This window comes from Sminthopsis crassicaudata, chromosome 1, assembly GCF_048593235.1.
Source record: "Sminthopsis crassicaudata isolate SCR6 chromosome 1, ASM4859323v1, whole genome shotgun sequence".
Classification (NCBI taxonomy): Eukaryota; Metazoa; Chordata; class Mammalia; order Dasyuromorphia; family Dasyuridae; genus Sminthopsis; species Sminthopsis crassicaudata.
This window is the reverse complement of record NC_133617.1, coordinates 491,821,777-491,842,392: the sequence shown is the minus strand read 5'-3', so window position 1 is coordinate 491,842,392 and position 20,616 is coordinate 491,821,777. Positions and strand designations below refer to the sequence as shown.

The 20,616-nt window shown below is 34.4% G+C and overlaps 1 protein-coding gene across 3 annotated transcripts in view; it reads right to left on the bottom strand.

The window, feature by feature from the left end:
• The window catches only part of NMRK1 (nicotinamide riboside kinase 1), a 39,008-nt gene that overhangs the window by 11,434 nt on the left and 6,958 nt on the right, over window positions 1–20,616 (bottom strand). The window contains exons 1-7 of one of the 3 annotated variants that reach the window (XM_074281412.1): window positions 17,268–17,323; window positions 11,403–11,575; window positions 10,420–10,533; window positions 9,130–9,220; window positions 8,764–8,812; window positions 1,916–2,063; window positions 1,771–1,842 (exon numbers count right to left, since the gene is read on the bottom strand). In XM_074281412.1, coding sequence (XP_074137513.1) covers window positions 1,771–1,842; window positions 1,916–2,063; window positions 8,764–8,812; window positions 9,130–9,220; window positions 10,420–10,454 — 395 coding nt within the window. In that variant the 5' untranslated portion in view covers window positions 10,455–10,533; window positions 11,403–11,575; window positions 17,268–17,323. Of the gene's footprint in view, window positions 1–1,770; window positions 1,843–1,915; window positions 2,064–8,763; window positions 8,813–9,129; window positions 9,221–10,419; window positions 10,534–11,402; window positions 11,576–17,267; window positions 17,324–20,616 lie in introns of those variants that run through there. The other 2 variants (XM_074281411.1, XM_074281413.1) reach the window with 2 other exon arrangements.

Sequence of the window (20,616 nt, the reverse complement as noted above, 5' to 3'; positions counted from 1 at the left end):
ACCTGAACTGAATCAAAAATTTGACACAGAAGAATCAACATCAAAGACATTTCTAGGAAGTCAATAAAGACAAATTGTTTCATGTTTTTTATGTGGAAATATAAACCATATTTAATTGGGTAGCTCAAAAGAAGATTGGGATAGAGCTGAGTATAGTGTGACTCTAAAAAGTAAAACCATGTAGGAAAAGGTAAAAACTAATTATGATACATGAATGAAGTGCAAGAGCAAAAACAGACACAGATGAATTAGATGGGGGAGGAGGGCTGGTAGCTCTGACATTCTACTCACATTGGGAATAGGTTAAAGAGGGAAGAACATTCACATACACATGCGTGCACACAAATATATTTGCTTAGAAAGATATAATACCCACTAAAATCTATTAAATAAGAGGGGGAGGGAACAGGATAAAGTAGAATATAGAAGGGTATATAGATCAATAGAGAATGGGATAAGGTTTACAGATTAAAAAGAAATGATAAACAGGGAGGGAAAGAGTAGGGGGACAGTATTCAGGAGGGATCCTTGGGGGAGTGATAGTGGGAAATTAAGTAATAGTAAGGCAAGTTATCAGGTAAAAGTAAAGTAAAAGAGTTATCAGGATGGGAAATAAGATAATGCATATGTAAGTGTATGTATATATTTACATAAATATATATATGTGCTTAACTGTAACCTGCTTAGGGAAGATGGAAGTAAAGAAAAGGGAAAAAAAGAATAAAGTAAAAAGTGCACAGCAAACAACAAAAGAAAATACAAAGAAACAAAGATGGACAGTTCTGAATACAATGTGTTCTATTATTACATCTACTATCTTGAAAAGAAAATTTGTTACATATTTTGAATCCTTTCTTATGCTATGAAACATAATTTTTTTTTCATTTTCTATTTAAGTTTTAAATTTAAAAAATTTTTTAAAAAGAAGTGATAGAAGATCCGGGGCTCAGGAAGGAACACGAGAGAAATCCAGTTTTAGGGAAACTAAGTATCATCAAAGTCAGAGCAGAATGATCTTAAACTATGTGATTCAAAGATTTCTGTCAGATAGGTGCTGGCACCAGCTCCAATTGACTCCAACTGACAGAGCATTTGCACCTTGGTAATTAACAAATGCTATAGCATTAAATCATGGCTTCATTTATTTATTTGTTTGTTCATTTATTAATTTATTTAAATTAGGGTGTCATTTATTTATTTACTTAATTTATTCATTTACTGAAGCATCTAGATTTAAGGAAGCAACAGAGAAAACATTAATAACACAAATGAAACAAAATTATATTGGGTATTCTTCCCCCCCCCCCCCCCCCCCCCCGGAGAGCCAGTTGTTAACCATTTATCAGTATATCAATAGTCCCGATTTCAACATATTATAGCTATGAATTTTAGGTCAATAGCCTAAAGAATAAGAAGAAAAAAAAAAAAGCTTTTGCAGGGGTCCCTAAATGAATATCATTTTAAATTTAGCCTTGTTAATGAATAGACAGCAGAAATCAAAACAAACTAACCTAACAAAACCTTTCTCTCTTTAGAGCCAAAAGCTAGGATTTCTCTATATGATAAATGGGGACATATATAACAAGTACCTTCAAGTAAAGATTTGAAAGAGATGACTGAAAAATATTAATTGATGATCAAGTATTTTTACACACACACATACACACACACACACACACACACACACACACACACCCACACACACACACCCCCCCCCCCAGAGAAAACTTACATAGGTGACAAGGCAGAGAAAGTAATTTTAAGTCTTACCTCCTTCTTCGTTTGCACTCTTCATATGGAATGGTCAAAAAATAGCTTCTATTCCATACAGTATCAAGAGGCCTAAGATGAAAACATATTTAGTTCTCAAGTTTTCTTTGTCTATTTGGAATCAATAGTAGGATGGTATGCTTACTTATAATTATATAGAAGGAAACCTTCAATGATTAAAATAGGGATTTCCTCAGCACTTTCCAAGTCGTCTGATTCTGGAGAATTTTGGGGATTTTTTATCCAGGAGTAGACAGCAGACATCAGTGTTTCCATATTGAGAGCTTCAAGTTCTAAAAATATAAAATGATGAGTGATGATGAAGATGCTTAGAATTCCTGGGGCTTTGTAAGTATCACAGAAATAACATCATTTTATTTGTCCTTTAAAAAATGAGTATCAGGGCAACTAGGTGGTGCATTGGATAGAGCACCAGCCCTGAATTCAGGAAGACCCAAGGTCAAATCTAGTCTCAGACACTTAACACTTCCTAGCTTTGTGACCCTGGGCAAGTCACTTAACCTCAATTGCCTCAGCAAAAAAAAAAAAAATAATAATAATAATAATATCATCAAACAATGTAAGTGCCACATTTGGAATTTTAGTATCTTTTGTGAGAAATGGATTTTGCAAGTCTGTATTTGTACAAAGGAAATGTATCTAGAATCTATCAAGTTGAAAGGCAGAATTTAAATATAAAACATTTTGAAAGAAAACATTTATAAACAATAGTGTATGTAACCCAGACAATAATTTGTACAATCCTAGTAAAACTTCACCCATTAGATAAGATGCCTTATTGCCCAAGAATTAGAAAAAGGAGTCTTTGTTCTACAAAACAAACTAAAAATGAAGCATGGGGGAGGGAAGGAAAAAAAGGAAAATAGTTTATTTCTAGTTAGTTCTAGAACAAATTACTTGTAATATTAGTGAAAACTTTGTAAATAAGTCACTTAATTCAACTTCATAAAAACAAATCAAAAACTATGTTATTAGAAATTTCAGTGTCAACTATTGAAACTAATTTTTTCTAGCTTCATTAAAATAATAATGATAAATGTCAAAAAGCTGAAATTTGAAGCTAAATCCTTTGACACCAATTTGTATATATATTTTTCCCCTTTCCCACACTGCCTCTAAAAGCATGTGAGGTCTATTTATCTGAGACAACTGAATTTATAAAGAGGAAAAGGAATTCTTTAAAAATAAGTTTTTATTGATATCATTTGCTTTAAATAAAAAATTATCAAAATTTCCCCCAATGTCCTTCCCCTCCCAGCCAGCCATCCCCTCTTTTACTCTTTTGAGTATAAAGCAATCCAAGTTCTACTTTTGTTCAGGAACCATTGAGATCTGCCTTCAAAACTGTGAGAACGGATCAGGTTCACATTGGGACCAAAGTAAAAACTCAAGGCTGAAAAAAAAAATTAAATGGCCTATTCAGGGTCACACATATAGTCAATATCAAGGCAGGGTTTGAATTCAGGTATTTCAAATCCCGAGCTTTAACATCAATACTATATATAAGTTCTCTGAATTGATATTGTGTAAATGGATATAGAGGTGACTTCAGAGTTAGGAAAACTTGAGTTCAAGTCCTGTCTCTGGTAACAAACTGGGATATGGTACTTATCCCCTCAGTGCTCCAGACAATTCTATAGAGAGGTAGAGGAGGTGCCAACTTCCAATGATGAAAAGAATTTCCTCCCTGGGAGTTTCTCACCTCAATGAAATTATCATTCTATTAAAAAAAAAAAATTTCCAATGAAGGTGAGTGAGGAAGGAATCTGTTGCTTTAGCATACAGTGACAATGGGCAGGGACAATTCTAACAGCTTTAGAGCAGAAAAAATTGCTTATAGTTAAGTCCCTAAAACAATCTCTGAAAACAGCTTCACAAAACGACTAAAGCTTAAGGACAATGCACCCTGCACCTTGCAAACAGAGCCCTACTTTAACAAAGAATTAAAAGTCAGTAATAGGCTAGAAAATGAATAAACCACAGAAAAGTTTTCTAACCATACCAAGTTACTATGGTGACAAGGAAGATCAAAACACACACTCGAAGAAGATAACAAAGTCAAATCTCCTGCATCCAAAGTCTCCAAGAAAAATAAGAATTGTTCTCGAGCTAGAGAAGTTTAAAAGGAATTTTGAAAATTAAGTAAGAGAGACAGAGGAAAAATTAGGAAAAGAATTGAGACTAATGCAAAAGAAAATACAAAAAGCTAATGAGGAGAATGCCTTAAAAAGCTAAATGAGAAAGGAGATACAAAAGCTCACTGAGGAAAATAATTCCTTAAAAATTAGAATTGAGTAAATGGAAGCTAATGACTGTGAGAAATCAAGATACAATAAAGCAAAGCAAACAAACAAAAAAATGGGGGCAGCTAGGTGGTCCAGTGAATAGAGCACCATCCCTGAAGTCAGGAGGTCCTGAGTTCAAATCTGGTCTCAGACATTTAACACTTCCTAACTGTGTGACCCTGGGCAAGTTGCTTAACCCCAACTGCCTCAGCAAAAAAAAAAAAAAAAAAAAGTAAAATATCTCATTGGAAAAGCAACAGATCTGGAAAATAGATCTAGGAGACATCATTTAAAAATTATTAGTCTACCTGAAAGTCATGATTAATTAAAAAAAAAAGAATCTGGACATCATCTTTCAAGAAATTATCAAGGAAAATTGTCCTGATATTCTAGAACTAGGAGATAAAAATAGAAATTGAAAAGATCTACTTATGACCTCCTGAAAGAGATCCTCAATATTATATCAAATTCTAGAACTTCTAGATCAAGGAGAAAATACTGCAAGTATCCAGAAGGTGAGTCATGCTGATATGCATTAAAAATAAGGGGTCTGATATAGTTTACCTTTCATGTGGGCTTATGCTAGCATTAGGAGGATGGGCAAAGGGTTGACTATGCTTCATTTCCTTAGGACAAATAACTCTTTGATTGCTGGGTCACAATTCACATTCATTGTTCATCATAAAACCCAATAACTCAAAGCTTATGACTGTAGCTAATGTTTTCAATTTTTAAAAAGTTTGTATTTTTTACATTGTTCATGGAGCTGTGAAATTTGGAACTATGTCCAAATGGCTACCAAATTGTGCATATCCTTTGATCTAGCAGTGTTTCTACTGGACCTATATCCCAAAGAGATCATAAAAAAGGGAAAGGGACCCACATGTGCAAAAATGTTTGTGGCAGCCATTTTTGTAGTGGCAAGAAACTGGAAACTGAGTGAATATTCATCAGTTGGAGAATGGCTGAATAAATTATGGTATATGAATGTAATGGAATATTATTGTTGTGTAAGAAATGATGAACAAGCTGATTTCAGAAAAGCCTGGAAAAACTTACATGAACTGATGATAAGTAAAGTGAACAGAATCTAGAGAACACTGTACACAGCAATAAGATTATGTTGTGATCAATTGTGATGGACTTGGCTCATTTCAATAATGAAGTGATTCAAGGCAATTGTAATAGACTTGTGATAGAAAGTGACATCCACACACAGAGAGAGAACTATGGAGACTGAATGTGGAACAGAGCACAATATTTTCAACTTTTGTTTGTTTTTTTTTCCTTTCTCATGTTTTTTCCCCTTTTGATCTGATTTTTCTTGTGCAGCATGATGAATATAGAAATAAGTTTAGAGTAATTGCACATATTAAACCTATATCAGATTGCTTGCTGTTTTGGGGAGGGGGAAAAGGAAAAGAGATGGAAAAAAATTTGGAACATAAGGTTTTGCAGAGGTAAATGTTGAAAACTATTTTGGCATGTATTTTGAAAAATAAAATACTATTTAAAAAAGTTAGTTTTGTTTTTCCACTACAAACTTTTATTTTCTTGAGAGAAAAATTAGACCTTTCTGTCTAATTATTCATATTATGCTTAATTAATTTATGTTATGATTCATGTTGCAAAGATAATTCTTTTGCCTTCCAGGACAAAGCAAAGTGCTGAGCAATGATCCATCAGCACATGTACCATTACAAACTCAGAAAATGATTATAGGATGTATAGTATGAATTTCTTTTTAGCAAGATTCAATAACCTACAAATACAATCACACAATTAGGCTCATTCCCTATCTTCAAATAAGCTCTTGAATGGACCCTAGAAAAGATGGAAGAACAACAGGGGAAAATGCCCTGGTTTCTGCTATAAGTTTCAACAAGGAATGAATTTTTTTGTTTTTCTAAGTGATCAGATATGTGTAGACACACACACACACACACACACACACACACACACACACACACACAGAGTGATGTTTAAAAAGTTTGAGAGACAGTTTCTGGCTAATTAATAATGCTAATATATTATCAATAAAAGGAATGGTTATCTGGATATCTCTCTTGGATCAAAGACTAATTATGGCAGTGGATTCACATGCTATTGGAACGTGGGTATTCCTGAGGAAAGCAATCAACTTTGACTACTTAACAATTAATAAGAGAATGAATATTATAATGAAAGGGGGGACTTATTCCAATGAGGGTCTTAAAGTAAGTGTCATTGAGCACCCAAATCTTTTTTTTTGTATTATTTATTTTTATTTTTTATTATAGCTTTTTATTTTTAAAAATTTTTTTTGAAAGTTATAATAACAATGTTTATTTAATACAAAGATCATTCCTGTTTCCAAAGGATTGATGATAAAATATGTATTATAGCTTTTTATTGACAAAACATATGCATGGGTAATTTTTCAATATTGACCCTTGCAAAGTCTTCTGTTTCAAATTATCCCCTCTTTCCCTCTACCCTCTCCCCTAGATGGCAGGTAGTCAAATACATGTTAAATATGTTAAAATATATGTTAAATCCAATATATGTATACATATTTATATAGTTATCTGAGCCCTCAAAGCTTGATCAATTTCCATATCACTCATCTGACAAAAGGGAAAATTCACATTTTCTCAGACCTAAGTAAACACAATTAGGGGAAAGTCTACCATTTGCCTAAACTTAGAATTTCTTTACTGCTTTTTATTAGATTTTAGCCTTCCTGGATAGCTAAATGTTTGAGCAAAATTTCCCACAGTTTGATTTCTGGCTGAGGAAGAAAAGGGGAAGAACTTTGGTTCTAATTCAATAATTAGTTATTAAATATAAGAAAGAAATCATTTATCTTTCTCTATATGTACACATATGTATACACACACATACACACACATCCATATATGAAGGAAATGAGAAAACTTTTATTCCAACCTCACCTAAACAGACACTGCATTGATTTCTATAATCAAGAAAACCTGAGTTCAAATCCTGCTTCATTCACTTACTTACTGTATGATCCTGGGCAAGTAATTTAATTCTTAAGTTTTTACTTGCCTCAGTTTCCTCATCTGCAAAATGGGGATTGGGTGGCTAGGTGGTAACAGTAAATAGAGCAATGAGCCTGGAGTCAGGAACATTTGAGTTCAAATCTTACCTCAGACACTTACTAGCTCTGTGACTTAACCCTGCTTACTTCAGTTACTTCATCTATAAAACGAATTGGAGAAGGAAATGGCAAACTACTCCAATATCTTTGCCAAGAAAACCCCAAATGAGATCATAAAGACCCAGGTCATTCAGAAACTGCTGAAATAAATCAATAACAACAACTAAATGGGGATAATAACAGCATTGATCTTATAAGGTTGTTGTGAAGATCAAGTGAAATATAATATACAAATGCTTTGAAAACTTTAAAGCTCTATATAATTGATAGCTATTATTATTGTCAAGATTAAAAATTAAAGTTAGAAATATTATTGTTAATATTAAACATTTTAAAAATGCTGTTAAACTTAAGAATTTGCTACTCAAAGAAATGGAAAATAAGGAGACGCCCATCACTTGGGGAAATGACTGAACAAGTTATAAATATATGAAGATAATGGATATTAATCATTCTATAAAAAATGATGAAAAAGCTGATTTTTGAAAGGCCTAGAAAGATTTATAGGAATTGATGCCGAGTGAAACAAGCAGAACCAGGAATACATTGTACAATAACACCAAGAATGTGCAATGATCAACTATGAAAGGTTTGGTTCTTCTTAGTGGTTCAGTGATCCAAAGCAATCCCAATAGACTTTGGACAGAAAAGGCCATCTGCATCCAGAAAAAGAACTAAGTAGACTGAATGTAAATCAAAATATGCTATGTTCACTTCTTTTGTGTGTGTGTGTGTGTGTGTGTGTGTGTGTGTGTGTGTGTGTGTGTTTAATCTCTTCCATGGTTTTTCCCTTTTGCTCTGATTTTTCTCTCCCAACATGATTCATAAAGCAATGTATGTTAAAAGTAAATAAATTTATTAGAAAAAACTTTACTACTAATTTCTGATATTCTGTCTATATGTATACACAGATATACACATATACATAAACATAAACAAAAGTCCCTTTATAATGAGAAGATGTCCTAGTAATATGCCCTAAAGCCTAGGATCTAGGGGGACAAGATGGCTTTCTGATACAGTATTTAAAATTCTTTACCTTCAGGATAATGTCAGCTTCCCTACATGAGCGTGAAAATCTGTCTCTAAGATCCATGGACAATCCTTTTCAGGAAACTGAGAGAAAATGGCTTGGCTGTTCATGGGCCAGGAAAGCACCAGGCAGAGTGTTCTGCCCCAGGCTAAGTCTACAGGAGACTAATATTATAACACACTCCCATTTTTAATAACTTTAAAAAAGGGGAACTAAAGAATTTAGCCCAGCCAAAGTAAAGGATAATTTAATATGAGAGAACATTTGTAATTTCATCATAGCTTTTAAAATTCAAATTTCACATGCAAAACTGGAGACTTAATTAATTAACATGGTTCAGCATGATTAAATGTGTATTGATTTAAGAGATATTTAAACAAATTTTAAGATTCATTTGCTGTTCTAAAAGAGGCCCTTTTATTATTAAAAAAAAAAAAAGAAAATGAACATTAGTGCATAATATTTATAAGTGATGTTACTGATTAGCTTACCATCATACTGCAGAAATCCATTCTCATCAATCTTGATCTCAGACTCTGGCTGGAATAAAATGAACACGAATATTAGAAGAAATATTAAGTGTAGTAGAAATGATAAAAATTTAAAAATAAAAATCATCATCATTAGTGAATGATTCTGGTGATGACTTTAAAACATAATTGATGAATTAAAAACAAAAAGCAACCAAACAGAAATGACTAATTCATAGTGTCACCTAGTGGACAATTCACTAAATGACCTGAATCTATCTACCACAACGGGCACAATGTTCAGCAATTACTCTAAGAATTTGATAACTACTTGAGTTTAGGGGCACCCTTCCCCTCAGTGAAGTTTCTAGGAAGTTTTAAAGATACCTTAAAATAATCATCCTGTGAGATCACGCTGCAATTTGGGAGCTGTTTTTGGAGTTTTTTGGCCAGGGTTGTCTTCCCACCATTTGTTACACTGTACCAAAAAATTAGAAAAAAATAAAATAAAATCCACAGCAACAACAGATATTTTTGTAGCATTTTATATATTACAGCATTATTATCCTCATCCTACAAATGAGGAAACTGAGGGTAAAAATGGTTAAACGATTTGCTCATATCCATATGTCTACTAGAATTAGATCTCAGGTCACATTAACTTTTAAGTATGGCACTTTTGCCTTCACGTCATGACAGCCTTAAAATGATACATACACACAAGCAAATAGCAACAATGGCTGCTACCTAAGAAAATACAATAAAGGATACTTGTAGTCTGATGCTATTCTAATAAAAATAACTAGGTATATTCGAAGAAGAAAATGACCATCTATAGTGGAAAAGGCCAAATATGGGGTTAAGTACAAAGCTATCTAGCTTGGCATAGATGATTTACTGCTGTTAATATTTTTGTTCCTTCTTCATTTTCAAAGGAGCCCAATGACACCATACTTATTTGTGAACTGGATTTAGATGAGGAAGAGTTGCACAGTTATCAGCCTCATTTTTTCTTCCAGAATCATCAAAATTCAGTGGCAAGACAAAAATCACTACTGGCAATTGTCTAGGATTAAGTGGCTTTTTCAATGTCTTGAATAAACCTTAAGGACCCACAGCTTCTGCTTCAGCCTGCCTTTATAGCTGTTGAAACAAACTGTTCTCATCTGTCCAGTTTAGGCACATATTCCCCTACTTCACCAATGGGTTTGAAGCCTATCTGTTAGCCTCAACCTAGTTCAGTCTGTCTGCAAAGGTTACCTTCTATTCACTCTCTCTGTTATTTTGTTCATATTGCCTCTCCATTAGAATGTGAGTTTTTTGGGGTCAGGGATTGTTTTTGCCCTTCTTTGTGTCTCTAGTGTTTGGCACAGCACCACCACACTTTAAAAAAAATTTTTTTTGTTGTTTTTTTTTGACTTGACTGATTGCTGCCAAGCATTAAACATCTCTTCTGAAACCTTCCTGACTGTTCTTATTTCTGCTTATGCTCCCATTTTCCTTATCTTCTAGTTTGCAAATAGTTCCCCTAATCTCTAATTTCAGAGTTGATTTCTGCCAAGGTAAAAACACTCTCCCTTACAACCCTCATCCCTGTTTGAATCAGCCCTATTCTTACCCATAGTCCTCAGTTATTTCTTGTGACTTCCACTCTTATCATTCAGCTCCTCTACATGCCATATCTTCTTTTCAAACTCTTCATCGTCTTGCATTCATGGAAACCATTATTTCTTAGAGTGAAACTTCCTCCCAAGGCACCCTCTGTAGTTTGAACTGCAACTCTCATTCCCCCTAAAACATTGGACCACAAAAGGAGATATTGGAATACTCCTTCATCACTAATGCATCCTTTCTCAACCACCAACCATTACTTGACAATGTCTCCTCAACTACCATTATTGACAATGTCTCCTTCTTTAAAGTTCATTCCATCTGTCTCTATCACCCCTTTCATATCTTAGTTACTGGTCCTTCGGTCACTCTGGGCTTCTTTCTCTAGAATTTTAGTACCTAGTTCAGTCTTCTTTACTTCAACTCCTGATCTCATTCTTTAGAACATATTCAATTTGACATCACCTTGAACATTCTGGACTCCCAATCCATCAACTTCCCCAATTCCTATGATCTCCAGCTAAACTCTTCCCTAGTCACCAACTAGAAATGTCACATAGTAGATCTAACCAAACTATGCCATTTCTACGTCACTGAACTCTAAAGTTTTCAATATTTATAACATATAGTCCTTCAATTTATTTTTTCTTACTCCAATTCCTAAACCATCATCTTCCCTTTGAGTTCCAGTTGTTTTTTCCATATATGTTTTCCCACTCTATTATCCCTACTTTGGGTCTTACTTTTAGTACCTTTCATTCTTTTTTTTTCTTTTCTTTTTTGTACTTCCATTGTTTGTACTCTGCAAATGTACTACTTCCATTGTACTCTGCAAATGTTTAACCCAGGATCACCCCCCTGACCTGAACTGCTATGTATTGTTGAAAGATATCACGCCACTTTATGAATTGTATCCACAAAATGAATGGATGCCCATCAATTGGAGAATGGTTGGGTAAATTATGGTATATATATGAATGTTATGGAATATTATTGTTTTGAAAAAAATGACCAGCAGGATGAATACAGAGAGGCTTGGAGAGACTTACATCAACTGATGCTGAGTGAAATGCACAGAACCAGGAGATCATTATATACTTCAACAATGATAATGTATGAGGATGTATTCTGATGGAAGTGGATATCTTCAAGAAAGAGAAGATCTAATTCAGATCCAATTGATCAATGATGGACAGAATCAGCTACACCCAGAGAAGGAACACTGGGAAATGAGTGTAAACTGTTAGTATTTTTTGTTTTTCTCCCCAGGTTATTTTTACCTTCTGTATCCAATTCTTCCTGTGCAACAAAAAAATTCGGTTCTGCACACATATATTGTATCTAGGATATACTATAATACTATAACATATTTAACATGTATGGGAATGCATGCCATCTAAGGGAGGAGGTGGAGGGAAGGAGGGGAAACTTTGGAACAGAATGGAGTACAAGGGATAATGTTGTAAAAAATTACCCATGCATATGTACTGTCAAAAAAAATTATAATTATAAAATTAATAAAAAAGGTGACTTAAAAAAATTAATTGTGTCCACATAGATTCATATTATCCAATCTCAACTGGGCTCTCCTGGATACACCATGATCCTTTTATTCTTTTCTGATTAATTCCCTATCACATTTTCTATAGTGGCTTTTCAATATCTTCTCTTCTCCCCTCTACCTTTTCTCTACTTATCAGCTGATGATCTTGCCTACTGCTTTGATTAACAAACTAGTTATTCACTATAAGTTGCTCATTTCTTTTACTTTAGCTTTCAGAACTCATTTTCAACTTGCCTTTTCCTTCTCTATTCTTGTCTGAGGAAGAGGTGGACCTTCTACTTGCCAAAATTTGCCATTCTACCAGTACCCTACTTCATTCTACCAGATCCCATACTTTCCTATCTCTTTTGTGTCTGTTAGATCTTCCCTTCATCAATCACCCCAAGATTTCTCTCTCTCTCTCTTCCTAGACTATTGACTCTTTCCCAGTTAATTACAAAGTTGTATCTCCTCCACTCTTAAAAGGAAACAGACTTCACTTGAACCTGCAACTCTCTTAAACTATTATCCTTTTTCTACTTCATTTTGATTGATAAACTTTAAGAGAAAGTCATTTATATTTCCCTTTTCCATTTTTTCAATTCTCACAGGCATCCCTTCCTGGCCACTTATTTCTGCACCAACCTAATCTAGTACAGTATCACAATCAATCAATAAACATTTATTAAGCCCTAGTAAGTGCCGGATATTGTGCTAAATGTTGGAGACATAAAAAAGACAAAAGGTAGAGCCTGTTCTTAATCTAATGTTCCTCTGAACTGTTAAAATAGCCATATTATTATTCTCCCTTCCATCAGCCTCCCCCTACTTCAATTCATCCTTCACAAAACAGATTATATTGGATGTAATCCAAAATGTATGGGTTTGCGCATGTAAGTGCCTTCCTAAAATATTTCAGTATTCTCTTTTTCCTCTAGGATAAAATATAATTCCTGACCATGGAACTGAAATCTTTCTACAAACCAGGTTCAATCTATACTTTAGTCTTATTTCAAAATTCCTTTTATGCATATTTTGTTCTGTCCAAACTAGATTCAATTTTTCCCAAATGTAACATTTCATCTTCTGTCTTTGTGTTTTCTTATGGGCTAGAATGCATTTGCTCCCTAGCATTCTCTCCGGGAAACCTTATCTCTCCTTAAGGTTCAACTCAAATATCATTTCCTATTTTGCCTATCTTATTTTCTATTCCCAGTGCTCTCTCCCTTAAATTGCCTTGTATCACATGTATCTGTGTAAAGAATAATATGTACCCACACTTAACACCATATACCAAGATCAGGTCAAAATGGGTTCATGACCTAGGCATAAAGAATGAGATTAAAATTAAATTAGAAGAGCATAGGATAGTTTGCCTCTCAGACCTGTAAAAAAGGAAGGAATTGAAGACCAAAGAAGAACTACAGGTCATTATTGATCACAAAATAGAAAAATTTTATTATATCAAATTAAAAAGTTTTTGTACAAACAAAACTAATGCAGACAAGATTAGAAGGGAAGTAATAAACTAGAAAAACATTTTTACAGTCAAAGGTTCTGATAAAGTCCTCATTTCCAAAATATATAGAGAATTGACTCTAATTTATAAGAAATCAAGCCATTCTCCAATTGATAAATGGTCAAAGGATGTGAACAGACAATTCTCAGACGAAGAAATTGAAACTATTTCTAGCCATATGAAAAGATGCTCCAAGTCATTATTAATCAGAGAAATGCAAATTAAGACAACTCTTAGATACCACTACACCTGTCAGATTGGTTAGAATAACAGGGAAAGATAATGACGAATGTTGGAGGAGATGTGGAAAAACTGGAACACTGATGCATTGTTGGTGGAATTGTGAATACATCCAGCCATTCTGGAGGATGATTTGGAACTATGCTCAAAGAGTTATCAAACTGTGCATACCCTTTGATCCAGCAGTGTTACTACTGGGCTTATATCCAAAGAGATCTTAAAGAAGGGAAAGGGACCTGTATGTGCAAGAATATTTGTGGTAGCCCTCTTTGTAGTGGCCAGAAACTGGAAACTGAGTGGATGCCCATCAATTGGAGAATGGCTGAATAAATTGTGGTATATGAATGTTATGGAATATTATTTTTCTGTAAGAAATGACTTAGCAGGATGAATACAAAAAGTCCTGGAGAGACTTACATGGACTGATGCTGAGTGAAATGAGCAGGACCAGGAGATCATTATATACTTCAATAACAATACTATATGATGATCAATTTTGATGGATGAGACCCTTTCCAAAAATGAGATGAACCAAATTAGTTCCAATAGAACAGTAAAGAACTGAACCAGCTACACCCAGCGAAAGAACTCTGGGAGATGACTATGAACCACTACATAGAATTCACAATCCCTCTAATTTTGTCCGCCTACATTTTTTATTTCCTTCATAGGCTAATTAATTGTACACTGTTTCAAAGTCCGATTCTTTTTGTACAGCAAAACAACTGTTTGGATATGTATACATATATTGTATACTTATACTTTAACATATTTAGCATATATTGGTCAATCTGCCATCTGGGGGAAAGGGTAGGGGGAAGGAGGGGAAAAATTGAAACAAAAGGTTTTGCAATTGTCAATGCTGGAAAATTATCTATGCATAAAATCTTTGTAAAAATTAATTAATTAAAAAAAAAAGAATAATATGTAAGGGGCAGCTATATGGCATAGGGGATAGAGCACAAGTTCTGAAGTCAGGAAGTATCTGAGTTCAAATCTGACCTCATATACTTCCTAGCTATGTGACCCCATGGTCACTTAACCCTAGTTGTCTCAGCAAAAAATAAAAATAAATATGTAAGCTCATTGAGGGCACTGAAAAAGTTTCATTTTTGTCTCTCCATCTCCAGGGTCCAACACAATGCCTTTCACATAGTAGCTACTTAATAGATATTTGTGGAATTCTGTGGATGAACTAAAGTGTCATTTAAGGGGAAACTTAATATTTTGACAATTAAGTGATGATGGCGAACAGTCAGGATAAAGAAAATGACAAGATAATATACCTATATATAAAATATACCTATATATATACATAATATACCTATATATAAAAAGGATAGTGGGAGAAAAAAGTAGGAAGTTAGATTAGGGTCAGATTACGAAAGGCCTGAATGTCAAACATGGAAAAAGAAAATGGAAGTCACTGAATGTTTTCAAATACAATCAGGAAATATGTTTGAAAGATTAATCTGGCAGTTTACCTGTGTAGGGAATTAGAGGGAATAAGGACTGGAAACATGGAGACCAGATAAAAGACTATCACAACAATCCAATTTTCAGGTGATAAAGTACCTGAGCTAGAAAAGTGATAATGTAATGGAAAGGGCAAATAAGTAGGAAAAATATTGCAAAGATAGAATAGTCCAACCATGACCATTAATTGGATGTTTAGAGAAAAGCAAGAGTTCAAAGATGTTTCAGACGTTAAATTCACTTCCCACAGATTATATGCTGTAACAATATCAACAAAAACCTCTTTTAAAGAAACAACACAGTTCCTTAGACTTTCATTCAGCAATTAACACAAAATTTGAATACATATTGGGAAAATAGAAAAAAAAAGAAATATGTAAATAAAAAAATAAAAATAAATAAAATTTGTTAATAAGCTGGAGTGGTGATTTGCACACCTGTTTCCTTTTGTGAAGGGTGAATTGAAGTAGGAGGAGGCTGGTGGAAGGGAGGATAACAATATGGCTATTTTAACAGCTGAAGTAACATTAGATTGCAAACTCTTTAAAGGAAGGATCTACCTGCCTTTTTTATGTCTCTAGCACTTAGAATCGTGCCTGACACATACTAAAACTTAATAAATGTTTATCAATTATGGCGGTGGAAGACTGAACTAGATTGGTGATCAAAGAAGAACTGAAATTGTTTCTAGAGTCATTGTATATCTTATACTGAAAATTACACAGAGGGAGAGATAAACTCTTTCCACTAAGTCTCCAAGATGATCCTTACAGCTAGAAGAATATGAGAAATCACCATGAATTAAGAGAATTGCTTGTTCAGAATATCACTTCTAGAACTAGATTTTTAAAAACTCTTCCAAAGTTTCCCTTCCAGACCCTTTTAGCTGCTGTAATCTACCTTTTCCTTGCTATTTTTAGTCATCCAATCCTCTGTGCTTCAGATGCTCTACCTTTCTAGGTGGCTTCTAGGAGCTCCACAATTTTATGTGTTCTAATTGAAATTATTTCTAGCCATATGAAAAGATGTTCCAAGTCATTATTAATCAGAGAAATGCAAATTAAGACAACTCTGAGATACCACTACACACCTCTCAGATTGGCTGAGATGACAGGAAAAAATAATGCTGAATGTTGGAGGGGATGTGGGAAACTGGGACACTGATACATTGTTGGTGGAATTGTGAATATATCCAGATATTCTGGAGAGCGATTTGGGACTATGCTCAAAGAGTTATCAAAACTGTGCATACCCTTTGATCCAGCAGTGTTACTACTGGGCTTATATCCCAAAGAGATCTTAAAGAAGGGAAAGGGACCTGTATGTGCCAAAATGTTTGTGGCAGCTCTTTTCATAGTGGCTAGAAACTGGAAACTGAATGGATGTCCATCAATTGGAGAATGGTTGGGTAAATTGTGGTATATGAATGTTATGGAATATTATTGCTCTGTAAGAAATGATCAGCAGGATGATTTCAGAAAGGCCTGGAGAGACTTATATGAACTGATGCTGAGTGAAATGAGCAGGACGAGGAGATCATTATATACTTCAACAACAATTCTATACGATGATCAATTCTGATGGATGTGGTTCTCTTCAAAAATGAGATGAACCAAATCAGTTCCATTTGTTCAATAATGAATAGAACCAGCTACACCCAGCGAAAGAACTCTGAGAAATGAGTGTGAACCACTACATAGAATTTCCAATCCCTCTATTTTTGTCCACTTGCATTTTTGATTTCCTTCTCAGGTTAATTTTACCTTATTTCAAAGTCTGATTCTTCTTATACAGTAAAATAACTGTATGGATATATATATATATATATACATATATTGTATTTAACATATACTTTAACATATATTGGTCTTCCTGTCATCTGGGGGAGGGGGTCGGGGGAAGGAAGGGAAAAGTTGGAACAGAAGGTTTTGCATGGGTCAATGCTGAAGGATTACCCATTTTGTAAATAAAAAGTTATTAAAAAATTTTTTGTGTATGTATTCTACTCAAGGCCCACCCATCTTGGACTGTGCTCTTGTCCTCAAAAATCATCTCTCTTTCCCTACTTCCACACCACCTGTGAAAACTATTTTCTCAGCTAGCTGTTCAGAAGAAAGCCATCTGATGGTTACTTACCCACTAATTCCAACGATAAATGCTTTCATAGTGTGCTTTCAAATTATTTCCACTTTCTAAAATAAAAAAAAAAACATTGATAAAGGAGAATTTCTCAGAAATAAAACAGTCACAAGATAAAATGAGCTAAATTTATATTACTCATGTAAGGATTTTCAAACTTATTGATTACTCAGCTGACATTTAAAAATAGGTTGTCATTTTTGATATACTTCAGTGCTGTGGGGTAACAACTAATGGGTATTAAGGCAATTCAAATTAACCAATTCAGTAAATCATTTCTGTAATTCACTTATTAATTTTTAAAATTCCCATGATGTATGCAGGGCTCAAAACAAATGATTTTTTTTTTTTTTTAATATCTAGGCCACTTTTTTTCTCTTATCAAAGACAGATGAGGGTTACTATGATTTAAGCACATTTTTTTGTTGTTGTGTAGGTTCAAAATCAATATTCACCAGTAGGGAAGATAATACTGGCTCTTTTTCTATCTAGGCCAGTTTGCCCTTCCTTGGGCAATTCCAGTTACCTTAGCTTTAGCACCTTAGTGTGGAACTTATTGCAGATACTTGATTAACTTAGACCATACAGCGTAGACCTCTGGAGATCGAGTGATCCATCAGCCTCAGCCTCATTGGTAGCAAGCGATTACATATGTGTGCCATTGTGCTTAACTGGAGTTTGATTCTTTTAGGAAACCAGTCTAACCTGGCCAATTTATTCAACCAAGTAACTATTGTACCAGGTGGAAGAATGTTCTGAGCTTATTCCTTCTTTTTCCACAGCCTGGTCCCCCCCACAATGTGGCTGTTCCTGTCAATCAGCAAGTATATAGTAAATTCTTACAGGATATGCCAGTCAGATACAGTGCTAAAGCACTGGTAATCTTAGAGGGAAGATACTTGCAGGGGAAGGGAGGGAGATGGGTGAGAAAGACCTATGTGGAAAGTATGATTTGAGCTTCATCTTAAAGGAAATTAGGAATTGGAGGTGAGATAGAGAATTATAGGCAGAGAGGATGAGAAAAGTAGGAAGTGGAGAAGTTGTGCAGGTCTTAAGTGCCAAAGGATTTTATACTTGATCCTCGAGTATTACTAAAAGGGTCTCACTGGGGCTTATTAAATGAGGAAGAAAGAATTATATCTGTGCTTTAGGAAAATCGTCAGGAGCTAAGTAGGGGATGAATTACACTGGGAAACACTGGAGGCAGACCAACTAGAACCTTATTATAATGCTCCAGACCTGTAGTAAGAAGTTGTTCTAAGGCAAGGATTCTCAAAGTACAGCCCACAGATGGGAACCCACTGGGTTATGGCAAATGGGCTGAGGGGCAGAGACAGAGTGTGAGTTTTTGTTTTTAGTATAGTCTGGCCCTCCAACAGTCTGAGGGACAGTGAACTGGCTCCCTATTCAAAAAGTTTGAGGACTACTGCTCTAAAGTGTCATCTGTATGAGTGGAGAGAGGAGGATGTCTGTGAAAGAAGCTATCGTAGTGGACATGACCGGACTTAGCAACAGATCAGATATATAGAGTGAGAAACAGAAGCCAAAGTTGTGAGCTAGAGGGAAGCTTGGATTATGTTCCTTCCTCAGCTCTACCTTTTAGAACTGGTAGCTTCATTTAAATATTAATTTAGGGACCACCTTCAATGGAAAGTCCTTTCTGATTCCTCTAGGTGGAAGAGCACTCTCATTTTTCAAATTATTTTGTTTTTATTCATCTGAATTGTATCCCTTAGGGAAAGGGGATACTTCATGTTTTACTGTTGTATCCCTGGTGCTTTGCACATAAGGAGGTGTTTAATAGATGCTTATTGAATTAGAATCATGTGTCTAGTGATTTCAAGTATGTGTATATGTATGTAAAATTTTTATTATTCATGTTCTATTTGTGTATTCTGCATCCATGTGTAGAACTGGCCAAACCTATACCTCATAGATATAGAATGTGTTCTGATTTGAGGGAAGCAGGGATGGTCTTTTGCTGCCAAAATCTGTCTTATTTGTATACTATTGTCTGTATTCACACCATTAGACTTAATTTTTTTGGGTTAAACATTACCATTTTCCTACTGTTTTTTTTAATTCAAATTTCCTGTGAAGGAGTGACAATGAGTCCACTAACTTTTTAGTGGTTTAATTATTTTCCAGATGCTTTGAGAGAGAAGCCCCCAAAGAACAAAAAGGATGGAAGATCAGGAAAAAGGCTGAAGATAAATTTCAGCTTCCTAGACTGTCCTAGTATGCAGTTTCAGTCAGAGAAAAGAAATCCAAGAGAATACTAAAAAACTAGGTTTTCTTTAGTCATCAAAATTTTCAGAAATCTTTATGCCAACTTTTCTGAAGTTATGATTATTAAATACTGTTTTCACTTATTCAATTTCAGGGCCTTCTCAAAGAGTTGTTCTATTGTATGTATCTATTATACATAAGTATATGCTTACAAATATATTAATGTATAAACAAGTATGATAAGCATACATCGATACAAGAATCTAAAAGGAATTTAATTATGAGAATTTTTAAAAACATTCCTTTAAGAAAGCCAGAGATACACTGGAATGCTAAGAACACCCTTGGGAGAAATAAACCATTCACATCTTCCTGGGAAATGGAGACATGATCTAGGTAATTAGTGTATCATTAGGTTCTTAAATACTTTTGATGAGATGGAATTCTAATTAAGAATATCCCCAAATACTCCTCTAATGCCTTAGAGACTAAGGTATTGCTTAGTGTTAAAAGAGCCAGGTAGAGTCGGAAAGGAAAGATCTTTTTAAGAGAGGAAAATTTAACCAGGTATGTATTTGCATGCATTAAATAATAATATTAGTCGAAAGAACAAAAAAAAGTTAAGAGCTATTCTCTTACTGTCCTTCTTGGTAGCATCTAACTGCCCCATGAGTTAGCTATACTAAATTTATAACACCCATGAGAATTGAAGCATTTTGTATACAGCTATTGTTATTTGTCCTTCGTTCTCAAAGATGACCTTGGCATTAGGGAGGTGATGCCAGGACACGCAAGTGAACTGGGTTTATGTGAGAGACAGCTGAGAAGTGGATGAAGTGATGATGATCTTGGAGGAGTCACAGAGAACAGAATCTAGTAACCAATATATTCTTGTCCTGATTTTTATTATTTGTATTTTCTTTTATAATTTGTATAATTTGTATTATATATTCAGTATACATGTATAATACTGGGTAGACAATGTACTCTTATTTGAGGGGAGCAGGGACTTCCTTTTGCTGTCCAAACATGGCCCTTATTTGTATTTCACTGCTTATAATCTCACTATTACAGACTGATATTACAGTATTAGAAAAAGGCAAAGGTTGCCTCCCTT